We start from the raw sequence: 14035 nt of genomic DNA, 5'->3' as shown, positions 1-14035 counted from the left end.
TTTTTCAAATATCTTCTTTCATCTTAAATATCATGTATTTTTTATTGTTAGCACATATTTACACTTTGTTCTTCATTAGTGCAAAAACATAATATTCTTTGTGTAAGATGTGTCATTAAATTGTACACATCCAATGCTTAGAACAAAAATATTATATTTTTCCTTATAAATAATGTTATTTGATTTTTTGTTGTTTCATTAGGTTGGTTCACATTAAATACTTTGAAATTATACTTTTTGAAAAATTAAGAAAAATCTCATCTTTTTAGAAGTAATTTGTGCTTAAAATTATAAATCTATTTGGAAAATGATAGTTTGATTTATTTTAACTATCACTAAAACTTGGGAATCAATGTACTTATAAATATTATTGAACTTATATTTTGTGGATTCTAATACCTTAATAATCTTCTTTTACCATCTTATTTACAATTATTAATTTAGTTATATATATTGTCTTTAATATCTTTATTATTATCTTTTATTTTATTTTTATTATTATAAATTCTCATCAATCTTTGGAGCTAGGTTAGAATTTATTAATTTAGATTTAAAATAGTTGTCTTTTTGATTTTAGACAACTCCTTTGGGTTCGACATCCTTGCTTACACGATCACTATTCTATATGAACAATTCGTGTGCTTGCGATATAAATATTTAAAACATACCCGTTTTGGGTCCATCACTAGGCATCCCGTAACCGCAACCTGGTCCTTTCTTTTAAACTCAGAAGTCACCACCCTCTCTTTTAATCCATAGCCATCCCTTATTGACAAACTAATTCATACTTAGGATCATACCGCGATCATCACATAACAATCCCAATCAATTATTACTACTAACTTTCCACCCATAATACTCTGACCCATTTCCTGGAAATTACCAACTTTCCTTAGCAAGCACAAGATCTCAAGCCCCATAGTGTAATAGCCATACAGTATATACCACATATCTATGTTTCCAATAAGAGATATGTAGCACCAGACTCAATCATCCTAATATAAAAGTATAGGAACTGGAAAGCAATTGACCTGCCGCCTCTAAGGGACCAGCCTCAGGCTCAGACCGCGTCGAGGCGAACACTTGAGCTAGGGTAGAGCTATCTGTACTCTTTGGTTCTTTCGTCTTTGACTTCGGGAAATTCCTCTTGATGTGCCCTATATTCCATATAGAAAACATGCATTTGCTCAGCATTCACACATATGGCATCTTCTGCACCCGGCACATACTATATAACTTCTCCAGACCTCATCGTCGCCCTAGCGACCGCCCTAAATACTATGACCCTTCCTGTCAAGACCAAGAGTAGTAGAGGTCTTTCTTTCTTGGTTAATGGGCCTCCGCCCCTACCTGATCTTGCAAATGGGGATGTTGTTGCCTGAACTTCCCGCCCAACGGTACTCTTACTATATGTCTCATCTTATGCGTCCTCTATAACAAGGGCTCTCTCTACTACCCAAGCGTAGGTTACAATCTCATATACTAGAGCGATCTGAACGCTCTGGGCCATCCCAGGATTCAATCCTCGAGTGAATCGCTCCTACCGGGCCACATCTATTGGTACCAAATCAAACGTGAATTTGGTCGATCTATGAAACTCATTGACATACTCTGTAACTGTCTTACTACCCTAATTTGAGTTCATAAACTCATTGGTCTTCGCAATTCAAACTGCGTCATAGTAATGCCTCCTGTTGAACCATTGTATGAATTCCTCCCAACCCATCATGACAACATTCTAGGTCTGGGATATAACTTCCCACCATGTTCGGGCATCCTCCCGCAACATGTGTGTGGCACAAGCCACTTTATCATTGCCTTTCACTCCTATATAGCCAAGGACGGAGCTAACCATCCCCATCCATTGTTTAACTCATCAAACCTCCCTCGGAAACTAGAGGATGACACTTCAGGAATCTTTCATACAGTAATTCCCATCTGTTTCCACCCTCAGGTTAAATCGTAACCGGTGCCATTGTTGCCAACACACACAGGGCAGCGTTCCTTGATGGGACTCGCTGTCTCAACCACCTAATCTCCACCTCTTGCTTTTGCAATCTTTCTTGCATGCCAGCAAACATTTGCTGCCAATCCTAGGGCCAATGGATGATTATGGCCTCAACTGCCATCCGCAACCCCACCATTAACACTGCATGATCCAGTTGACTGTCTTGGATACAAAACTTCCAAATCTACCTGCAGCCATTCACCTAACCTACCAGCCCTGATATTCCTATCCAGAATTGTAGCGCACCAAATTTTTTTTTATTTATTTAAATTTTTTGTGTTTTATTTAATTGTTTGTTTTAAATTAAATTGTTAGAACTTTTGATGAATTTAAATTTTTTAATTGTTTATTTGATTATTTATTTTAATGTGTGAATAATTGTGTAACTTGTTTAGTTTACTATTAGTGTTACATTTTATTAAGTGTGACAAATTATGTGATTAAAATAGATTACTTTATTCATTATTGAGTGTGTGCTGGAATGTGTGTGTGTGTGTGTGAATGTGTTTTATTGTCTTTTGTTTATTAAATTTATTAAAAGGGAAAATAAGAAAGGAAAAATGACTATAATTTGTAGCAAAATGGGAAAGTTGTAAAATGATTATTATAGTGTGAAAATGCCACTTATAGCCGTGTGATAAGAAAGGGTAACAAGGTGTGGAAGGCATAGGTGGGAACATGGGGGATTTTGTCTTCCATTTATTTTGGTAAATCAAATAAATTAGAATTAAAAAGAAAATAGGCACTATTAGGAAACTTACCATTTTGTGCTTTGGGTTATTTTGGGTCACTTTAGAATAAAAATGGAAGAGTGAAATAGAGAGCATTATGCTCATGTTGGTACTACAAGAAATCTGATCTTTACCTACCAATATATATTGGTAGGGAAAGTAATGTTTTGCCTACCAATATTTATTAGTAGATAATATTAGTAGGTAAATGCTAGTCCATTATATTATATTTCTGAACAGAGCTTTATCTACCAATAATATCAGTAGGTAATGATCTTTACCTACATATATTATGGATGGAAATTTTTTAACCATTCCCGCTCAATTTTCCCCCCATTTTTTATTTTCATTATATTATTTTATTATTATAAATGCTTATTTGGAAGCTTATGTGGAGTAAATAATATAATGTGTACACATTGTATAACATGTGGCATGCCACGTGTGTACATAGTTGGAAAAAATATAAATAAAATATATTTATTTATTAATTAAATAAGAAAATTTTAATTAAAAAAAACAAACCTAAAATTCAAATTGGGGCTTTAGGGATTAGGGTTCATTTGTTTCTTATTCTTCCTCTCAGCCGCACCTCTCAATCTCCCTCACATCTAACCTCTCAGCTCCTTCTCTCTCCCTCTCTCTGTCTCACCCTTTTCTCTTGTAGGTGGCTGGCGCGGGAGGCTCGATGGAGACTGCGACGGGGCTCTACGCGAACCAGACCCCAAAACTTCGGGTGAGCCTTCTCCTTGACGTGAACCAGACCCCAAAAGATTTAGGCTACCCTTTTCCCTACGCGAACCAGGCCCCAAAAGCTTCAGGCCACCCTTCTCCTTGCGCGAACCAGGCTCGTTCAAGCCACCCTTTAACAACAAAACTGCCCGTGAACACAACTGTCGACGTCGAACCTTGGGCGACCGAGAGAGATTCTAGGTTTGTGGTATCACTGAAACTTGCTACTTTTTTTTGGTGTTCTATTATTTGTTTTTTCCTTTTCGGCAACCAATAGCAGTTGATTTCTATTATGCAATTGGGTTTGTGTTGTTTGTCTTGTTTTGTTCATTGTTTGTGTTTCAAGTTTCAGTTTTTGAATTTAGGGGAATTGAAATATATATCTTTTTTACTCATTCTTGGATTTGATTGATTTAAGTTAAAGTAATTGATTGAAATGGATTATACTAGTATAAGTTTTGCTCTTAGTGAAGACCTAAATTTCAGTTTGAACCAAACTAAAAGCAGATGCTCTGCTTTTCTTGCAAATATCGACGAACATAGCTCTGTTACTGTAACATTCCTTGGTCAAAAATATAATTTACCACCTTGGTCAGTTAGTATTTTACCAGATTGTAGAAACACAGTGTTCAACTCTGCAAAGGTAGGTGTTTCTATTCCTGTGCATTGGCTATTAATGAATGGGCATTAACCATTTCTTGCCATATACTTTGTACAGGGTTTACCTACGCATCAATGCACTATTACCTATATAACCTATCTGATGCTAATCTATTTATTTGAGGACGAGTGTTAATTATTCTACTATATGAATATTTTATACGAATTAAAACAACGTAATGAATAATAACTCCATGCTTGAAGAGAAAATAAAAAAGGGCCTATATCTTTAGAACTGCTAAGTCTGACTCTCAATTTTTACTCAGACACGTCAACACGTATTTTTCAGTTATCACCTAATTTTAGTAGTTTCATTTTTTCTTTTTCCCACTCGACCGTTTGATGATATGTTTGGATGGTGAGAATAAAGGTGAGATGTTAGTCTAATGTTAGTCTGTCTGTCTCTCTTCTTTATACAATGATGTATTGAAATTAGTTGATACTGACTTTATATTCTAATTACTTTAGTAAGATTAGTGAGAATTTAACATGGGGTTAAAATACATAATTAGCATGTGAATAGGGAAACTTAACAAAGTGAAAAATGAAAACGATTGTTTTCCATAGAACAGCTACATAATCAAGAGGAGGAAAAGTGGCCTAGAAAGATTTGTCGAATTGAAGGCAGGTGATGGAAGAATGGTGAGATTTTGAGAGGATGCTTTTCCTGAATTAGCCAGATTATCTTCAAAGAGAACAGCTACAATATAGCATTTTCAGAAATTTGATAAAATGAGAGGCAACAACTCGGACTGGAACTTTCATTTTATAAGAAATCTAAATGATAGAGAAGTTCCTGTATTTATAGAGGTACTGTTCATGTTGGGAAGGAGAAGCATTTGTAGTTATATGCAAGATAGGAGAGTGTGGTTGGGTGATATATCTGAAGAATTTTCCTGCAAGTTTATTTTTGAAAGTCAAATAATTCTATTTGGTTTTTCCCTCTGGCAATTTTTTTTTTTTGGAAAAGTCCTCAGTTCTATCAAAATTTAAGAGGCTTTGTCCTGTTGCTGTCTTTGGGGTGTCTAATGTACATGGGACATTACAAAAAAGACCTTTCCAGGCTTTATGGCTGGAAAGAAATAGAAGGATTTTCAAAGAAGTTGAGATTATGGGATAAAATCAGATATTGGGTAGCAATTTGATCATATAATGTAAACGAGTTTAAGGGCATTTTGTTCGCTGACCTAGTTAGAGACTGGAATTAGTTTTTGTAATTTCCTTTGGTTTTTTGTTTGATGTTGGCGTGTTTTGACTCACACTGTTCTTGTATTATTATTTCCTTATTAATACAAGTTTTTGTTTCTTTAAAAATAAATAGAGCTGCTACAGTATCTGGAATCATTGATATTGTTTCACTACATTGAGCTATATCATACTAGGTTGAGCGACACACTAGGGAAATTGTTTGCATATATAAGTAGAACATGAGATCAAACTACCAATTAGTATGTGTAATTGTCTTGGTGGCAGCTTATTTTTTTTCCTTTTTAAACTATTTTCTATCATCTAAAATTTATTGAAAGCATGAGAAGAGCTCTCTTCCTGGAATATACCTAGGTGATGAACTCATTTGCAGAGTTTTTTTCTTTAAAGTTGACTTGACACTGTGACACATATATTTGAATATATGTTTTAGTTAATGTATTGTGTAAACCTCATAGAACTGAACAAGATGATGGTAAATGGGTTATCTTAGTTTCTCTGGTAAATCAATTTATCATTAGTGCTGGAGCTTCTAAATTTATTTTCATTCAAGCATTTATGAAATTATAAGGTAATTGCATCTCTCTTCCCAGTCTGGTCTTAGTTTTTTAAAATTTTAGCTGTCCTACATCCCAAATTTTTGAAACATGGTCTCGGTTCTTGTTGTATACTAATTAATTGATTCTCAGCATGCTTCATGTCTTTTGTTTACTTGACAATATGGAAATGTTAATGATTTTAGCCCAGCTTTTCTCTCAAGTGTTTTTTCTTTTTCTTTCCACGCTTGAGTAGGTTGCAGCACAAACTTTAGTCAAATCAGTAGTCTAGTTTGCCTCTTTCTTCAGATATCTCTTTGAGCCAACAATTTGGGACTAAGAATAACAGTGTCTATGTCACAAAATCCTGGATGACCGTTAAAGAGCCAAATGGTGTATGGAGTGACGATATTTTTACAGTTCATGGTATATTGGAGCATTTAAATGTGACAAAGGACTATTCTGATTATCTATGGTATATATCCAGGTAAATATTTATTGTTGTTAAGGCCATGGTGACTAAGACTACTTACTAGTTTATATTGAGAAGTATTCTTATAACAATCTTGAATTTTTTTTCTTTCTTCTTTATCTTCTCTCTCCTTTTTCCCTTGGTTATGTAGATGTCAACTTGTTTTTCATTTTTTTCCTTTTCCTGTTTGGTAGACAATAACTAGTAATTGACTGCGAATTAGAGTGACAACTTTTTCCTCCAATTATTCATTTATTTCATTACTTGTTCATTTAGCTATCAAATTCAATCAAGTTGCTTGCTTTCAATTTTACAGCTAAATGTCATTCGCGACATACTTAATTTGGACGTTTGCTTTGTCCATTGATGTAGCTTGTATTGTTTTGGTCCATGCACCTCTTTTTTCTGTGAAGATAGACTAAACCTAATGATTCTCCTAGGTTCCAGCATAACTTACAACATGAAGTAATTTGACATTGAAAATATTGAAGGGGCTCTGCATTTCTACTTCTACAAATTTTGTTGCCATTTTTCAGTGCATAGCCTAAAGATCTTTGTATTAAATAATTATGTGTAGAATTACTATGTATTTATTAAATTATGGAGTAATACTAGTATACTACCAATTCTATATAGAAGAGAGTCTTGTTAATACCTATTCAATGCTCTTTCAAAATGTAGAATATATATTTCAGACGAGGATATATCATTTTGGGAGGAGAATAATATTGGTCCAGCAGTTAAAATTGATAGTATGCGTGATGTTTTGCGTGTATTTGTCAATGGCCAGCTTGAAGGTAATTAGTGATAAACTTTAGAAGGTATGTGTTGACGCGGTTCTTCGCCAACAGGTAATTAAGAGAAGAAGAGAAAGGGATTAGTGCTGAATATAGAACCGCCGCAGATATAGAATCTTAGAGAATGAACTAGGCGACTCAAGACACGTTTTTAAGTGGTTCGAAGGTTAAAATCCTTCTACTCCACTAGTCAATATTATTGATATATTCTGGGTATTTGGTTGCAAAGCACATATCTATCCAGATACTATTTTTCCCAACCCCTATCAACTCCCAGGATCTCCAAATTTATAGGAGAAGGCACCTGGAAGTTGGTAAGGAGGTCATCCCGTGACCTTATTATTTTTCATATCAACTCTGTGACATTCATGATTAATTCCTAAACTTGACACATAAGTATGGTCAAATCGATAGGTAAGGAGATAATGGGCTGCACGGCCCAACCCAGCCGTGGATATCTGAACACGCACGTTCCTGCTGCGTGTCCGAGAAGTTAGGGAGATATCGGACACGTGATGTCAGATATATGCACGTTTATCTTGCATGTGTTGACTTTACAGAGGGTCAGAGCTCCATACATAGCTCGTGCCACGAGCTGCTCCCCTGACCCGACCTTCGGCCTTCGGATTCCTTCCCCCAGTCCTGGGCAACCTTGGCGAGTCCTCAGGGATTGCTCGAGCTAAGAAGGTACGACCTCGAAACGGGAGCTCCGGTCTTGGGGATGTTAATGGGCTAATCGTGATTAGTCCGTAGCTCGGCCTGCTAATCAGCCCGTGGGAAAACCAGGGCGTACAGTATGCATTATATTATGATAATATGGTGCCTTTTATTAATATACATTCTAGCTCTTTGGTGAGGTGATAAATGTCCTGCTGCTAAATGATTCAGAGAACTTGAGAATAACCATTTGAAGCTTTTGATGGAGTTAAGGGTTCTTATGCATTGATTTCAGAGGTTTTTCTGTCCAGATACTATTTGCATCAATATCATGTTTGTGTACAAAAGTTGTATTATTTTTTTCAAAGGGTTCTCGTGATTTGAACTTGCAAATTCCCATTTGAAGAGAAGGGTTTTTTAACTTTTTATGCATTGATTTCAAAGGTTGCTCTGCTTGACAAACTATTTTCATCGTTATCATGTCTCTGCATAAATTTATTCATTTTGATGGAGAAGCAATGATACTGATCTTATTAGTAGATTTTCTGGCCAGCTTGTTTGGGTTTTTATGTATGTGACTTCATCTATACACATCTCTGGTACAAGTACATACTGATACTGTATAACTGCATTATTTTCTTGGAACTCATATATATCTATATTGAACTCTTTTGTTACCAGTTCACATACTTTCTACTTTGGATTTTCATGATTGTAATTATCTCAAATATATATAGCATTTGCAATCTTTCTGAGCATGTATTACATTGATCTCATATAGAAGTAGATTATACTTGGTTGATGTTGTTTACATTACGACCTTTTTGTTTGGTTACTGATATATAAGCTATTGCAACTTTCTGAAGTGAAGGCACTGTGATAGGCCGTTGGGTGAAGGTTTTCCAGCCTGTACATTTTGTCAAAGGATATAATGATCTAGTGTTCTTATCTCAAACAGTTGGCCTGCAGGTAGATTCAACAAGTTCCAAGCCAATGTTTTAATTTCTTTGTGAATCTTTCTCATAGTTTTCTTATCAGTTTTAATGGTACATTATGTATGAGTCGTCGTCATCATCATCATCATTAATGGATGATATGCTGTGTATTATTGTAGATAGCCTCTGAAAGATTATGCCTTAAAATGCTTACAGTTGAAAATCCATACAGCCAACCAAGGCTTAACTTTTTCCCAGATAACTACCGTGTCCTCTTCTCCTTCATTGAAAATTTTATTTCTTTCTAATCATATACTGCCTAATGGTACTCTTTATAGAAGTTCCAAGTACATATGACATTTTATTGTCACTTGTTATCTTATATTTATATGGTGCATCTAATCTATGATACAGAATTATGGTGCATTCTTGGAGAAAGACAGAGCAGGGTTTAGAGGGAAAGTTAAACTTACTGGATTTCAAAATGGGGATATAGACCTTTCAAAGTCTTTATGGACCTACCAGGTGTGTTCAATTTCAAGGTTTCATTTCCTTTGTGTTGGCTGTGAAAGTAAAAGTTGTTGGCTCCCTTTAATATATTTTTGTTTTCTCCCTTTTGCATGATTTGCTAGTCAGTTAAATGGTGTTGCACCTAAATTCACTTTTTATCCAGGTAGATAATGGTATCTAGTAGACATCTCTCAATAAAAGTCGATGTTTTGTTTCAAGAAAGACGAAAAAAAATTGTATTTGAATTTTTTAGGCAAAAATTCTAGACACCCTTTAATAAGTTATCATTATTTGATATATTTAAGGTTGGGATTTTAAAGTGGATTTCGTATTGTTTAACATGGTTCTAGGTTGGGCTCAAGGGAGAATTCTTGAAGATATATGCTGCAGAAGAAAATGAAAAGGCAGGGTGGACTGATTTAACTCCAGATGCTGATCCATCGATATTAAGAGAGTCGCCATCTATTTCAGTTCGGGAGTCACAAGATGATTCTTAGTTTATTTACATTAATTTACTAAGGAATGAACTTTATGAAGTTTTTTTTATTTTGGTAGGGGTAACCTTAAAATGATAACTTTATGATTTATTTTAGTATTGAACATTATAAAGAATTTTAGCATTAAACATTTTATTATTGAATGGTTTTTTTCTAGTTTATTTCTAATATAGAACATTTACAAATAACTGTTATTATCTTTTACCTACACATAACCATTAAATTTGAACAAAATATAAATTGTGTAACAAACCAATAAAATAATGCTATGTGGGCTAATAAAATGATACCACGTAGGATGCCACATATGATGCCATGCAGAATGCCACGTAGGATGCCATGTAGGATGCCATGTCATCAGACACGTAAAACTACAAAACCCATGTTAGCATACACGTGTGATGCCACGTAGAGTGCCACGTAGGATGCCACGTAGGATGCCATGTAGGATGCCACGTCATCAGACACGTAAAACTACAAAAACCATGTCAGCATACACGTAGGATGCCATGTCATCAAACACGTCATCTGATGACTCATTAATTGATTTATAACTTAGTGGGGTCCACTGATTCTTTTACCTACCAGTGTTAATAAGTGTAGGTAAAGACTCTTTCCCCACTAACTTTTACCTACCAATCTCTACCAATTCAATATTGGTAGGTAAACCATATTACCCACCATTAGGCTAGTTTTACCTACACTTACAATTGGTAGGTAAAGACCCCATTTTCTTGTACGTGTCATGTGCTAGAGAGAGAGAGAGAGTGTGTGTCGTGATAGAGAGAGAAGGAGAAGGAAGAAGAAGGAGAAGAGAAACCAAGTCTAGAGTATGTTTTTCTTTGTGATTTTGTTTGTCTATTCTTTTCTTTAGATTCTTGTGATATTGACTTTGTTTCTATTGTGTGTTGTTGAATCTTTCTTCTTCTCATGGTGGATTTTGAAAAACCCTAGGATTGAATAAGGGGTAGTAAAATTTGGTATTGGTCACCTTGTGTTCTTGATTCTATATCAATCAAGAAAGGTAATGAACCCCTAGCCTTTTTGGTTTTATGTATTGATAGTTTATACAAATCGGTATATTGATTTGTTTGACCTTTTTGATGTTGGGATTGAAAGGTTGTATTGGGTGCTTGTATGGGAGATTTGATCTAGGCATGGCTATGATTTTGTTCTTGTGTTCATGGTGATGAGTTTGATAGGGAAGGTTGTCATTTGAGGGTTTCGGCCTAAGGGGTTTTGGCATATTGGATTGTTTGTTTTCCTTGTGTTTCATACATGTTAGAAACATGCTAGGTTTATGTGAAGGTTGTGTCAGTGTCTATGTTGCTATGATCATTTTTGAAGCTATTGATTATGTAAAAGCATGCAAGGGTTTGGTTTTGATCCACTAAATATGATGATCTTGGTATTTTATGAGGGTTTCGGCCTATGCATGTCTATGGGTTCCCTATGTTTTATTATTTTATGTTGTCAATATGTTAGATCCATGTCCTAGGACCTATGAAATTTTGGTTTAATAAATAATTAGACTCTTGTTATTGAATCCATGAAACTCGGTAAATATGTTATATGAGTATGTATCAATAAGTCACTTTATGCATGTAAGATGATAGCAACATGCTAGGATGCATGTGGAAGTAAATGAGAATTTGGTATGATATTTAATTCATGAAGGTTTTGGTTAAAAGGGTATAATGCATGATGAAGTTGTTGATTTTGTGTTGCCAATGCATATTAGGAACATGCTAGGGTTTGTGAATTAATTTAATAAGATTTAAATATGAATGGTAATGATGTAAATTTTCTGAAATATAATGAAAGAAATGGATTTCATGATTTAATGTGCTTGCTGATTTTTGTACAAAAATGATGTTGTATATGGTGAGAATAATGTTTTAAGTGTTTAAATAAATTTTGCAAGTGTTTTGATGTTTTAAGAAATTAAATGGGAAACTAAAGATGCCTTGAAAGGATATTTTGTGTAAATAATTACCTACAGATTTTTTTTTATATTTTTGAGAAAATATGAGTTTTTAAAAAATAAAAATAGTGATTTTGAGGTTAAAAATAGTTGCTGGAATTTTAATGAAAAGTGAAGTTGTGTTTTTAAATAAAAGGGAATTTTGTGTATATGTTGAAATAAATTAATACCCTAACCCATGAAAATATTAATAATGGTATTTTTATTATGACTATGAGTGTTGATATTAATAGTTATGATTTTCTTTGTTTTTAATTAAGAAAAATGGTGAAATTATTTTACTTGTGATTTTTAAATAAATTAAAACATGGCTGAAAGTTTAGTTAAATATTTATAAAAATAATCATTGGATTTTTACATATGAATTTGCTCCACTTAAAATTAAGTCTTAAAAATAATATAATTAAAAGAATATATTTTTTCCACATCTAAATTAGATTTTTCTCACATTATATTTATAAATTTTATAATTGAATTATAATGTTATTTTCTAAGTAAAACATGTTAAGTTATAAGTATTTTACTTAATTATTGGTCTTTGTTATTTTATGGAAATTAAAAGTGATTAATGGAATAATTTTTTTTTTTTAAATGGTTGATTAAATTATTTTTATGAAATAAAAATAATGCTTTTGGAAGATTAATCAACTTGAAAATTATTAAGGAGATAAATAATGGTAAACAAAGCATGTTACAAGTTTATTATTTTGAAAACGATAGAAGTTAGACGCGTAGAATTATCGTTTTAAACGCCACATTTACGCAACGTTCCCACGTATGCATGTCGCATGCAAATTCACTTTTACGTCCAAAATTATGTCTATTATGCAACCATGTAGTTTTTATAGAAAAATCATGCATTCAATATAAGTAGAATGTGCATTATTCTTTTATGACCTTATGTGTAACTATGCATATTTGTATGTTGTGAGTAACTCTCACCATGTGTGCATGGCCCGTGCACACATGAGTTATATGAGTGGGCAAAATAGTATTTATGTGAAGCTAAGGAATGTTATTTTGATTATGGTATAGGCTTGTTGAGAAGTTGTCGTTTTACTTAGCTTGAACCTGAGGTAAGGAAGTTAGATAGAATTTTGTTTGTTATGCTATGAATGGTAAGATTGTTTGTATGAATGAAAGTGTTATGATGCCTTGCGCTATGAATTATGAAATGCTTTGATATGATGATATGTTTGGACTGTATGTTGTATGCTATGAATGGATGTTAGCGTGATGAACGCAACACATCAAAAAGGGGTTTCTAAGGATATGAAGACGTAACCCGAGTTACTAAGGATATGAAGATGTAACTCCAAGGGCGGACGCACCGAGGTTATTCAAGGGCAAAAGATCATCTTTACCTCAAAGGGTGACATGGATAAGTTAGCGGGACATGTTCACAAGGAAATGTTTATGATGATGTTATGATGCTTATGCTATGATGATGTTATGATGCTTATGTTGTGATGATGTTATGATGATGATGTTAATGTTGACGTGATTATGTTTATGTTTATGATATGACACCATTATGGAAATGATGCTATGATGTATAAAGATGGATGAATGTGTTTGTGATATGTTGTATCTTACTTGTTTGTTGTTTGTACTTCCTTACTGGGCTTTTAGCTCACCCCCTTACTTTCTCTTCCAGGTAGCAAATAGGTTTCTCTATGGCACGTGTGGTGATGTGGGGAGGTCTATTGTCGTGGTGTGTATGGCGTGGGGGCATCCTATGGACGAGAAACGATCAATTAAAACGCCATTTTTCTTTTAATAATGTTATGTTTAATGGGACTTTTCAAACTTATCAGTGGGACTTGAACTTTTAGTTGTTTTAGAAGTTTGCATGAAAACTAATATTTTCTTTTAAAACTATTGGGCCCAAACTTGCATGTTTTTAGCAAGACCCTACTGAAATTTTATATTAAGTGGCTTGTCTCTCATAAACCTACGAATATGTGAATGTTTTATAAAGCACTAGTTTAGGGCGTTTTACAAGAACTATACCATTAGCAAGGCCAAACAACACAATAGCCATATACAATACACATACTAGGACGCAAGTCCATAATGCTCATGCATCAATCATCAAACCTCATTCGCACAAAACACATACATATCCATCATGCTCCCTATTATAGCAAATAAGGCAATTCAGATAAGCGGTTAAAAAAATATTGCACTTAATACCAACCAACCTTGAGTCGAGCTTGTCTTTGGCAGTGAGAGTACATTTTTGGTCAATCTCCAGGAACCATAAACCTTGGCACGCTCTGATACCAAGATGTAACGCCCTACTACCCT

At 34.1% G+C, this 14035-nt stretch overlaps 1 protein-coding gene across 3 annotated transcripts; it reads left to right on the top strand.

The window, feature by feature from the left end:
* Nucleotides 1–3279: 3279 nt before the first annotated feature.
* Nucleotides 3280–9884, top strand: LOC133792793 (beta-galactosidase 9-like). Of its 3 annotated transcripts, XM_062230738.1 has the most exons (6): nucleotides 3917–4114; nucleotides 6130–6360; nucleotides 7027–7142; nucleotides 8671–8768; nucleotides 9149–9259; nucleotides 9595–9884. In XM_062230738.1, exons 2-6 carry the CDS (start codon nucleotides 6245–6247, stop codon nucleotides 9739–9741), a joined length of 588 nt encoding a protein of 195 aa, XP_062086722.1. In that variant the 5' UTR covers nucleotides 3917–4114; nucleotides 6130–6244; the 3' UTR covers nucleotides 9742–9884. The 3 variants fall into 3 exon arrangements, with proteins under 3 accessions (XP_062086724.1, XP_062086722.1, XP_062086723.1); XM_062230740.1 differs by lacking the exon at nucleotides 7027–7142 and having other exon boundaries at nucleotides 3280–4114; nucleotides 8666–8768; XM_062230739.1 differs by lacking the exon at nucleotides 3917–4114 and having other exon boundaries at nucleotides 5091–6360.
* Nucleotides 9885–14035: the final 4151 nt, after the last annotated feature.

This window comes from Humulus lupulus, chromosome 7 (genome assembly GCF_963169125.1).
Source record: "Humulus lupulus chromosome 7, drHumLupu1.1, whole genome shotgun sequence".
NCBI lineage: Eukaryota > Viridiplantae > Streptophyta > Magnoliopsida > Rosales > Cannabaceae > Humulus > Humulus lupulus.
This window is presented reverse-complemented; position numbering and strand designations above follow the sequence as displayed.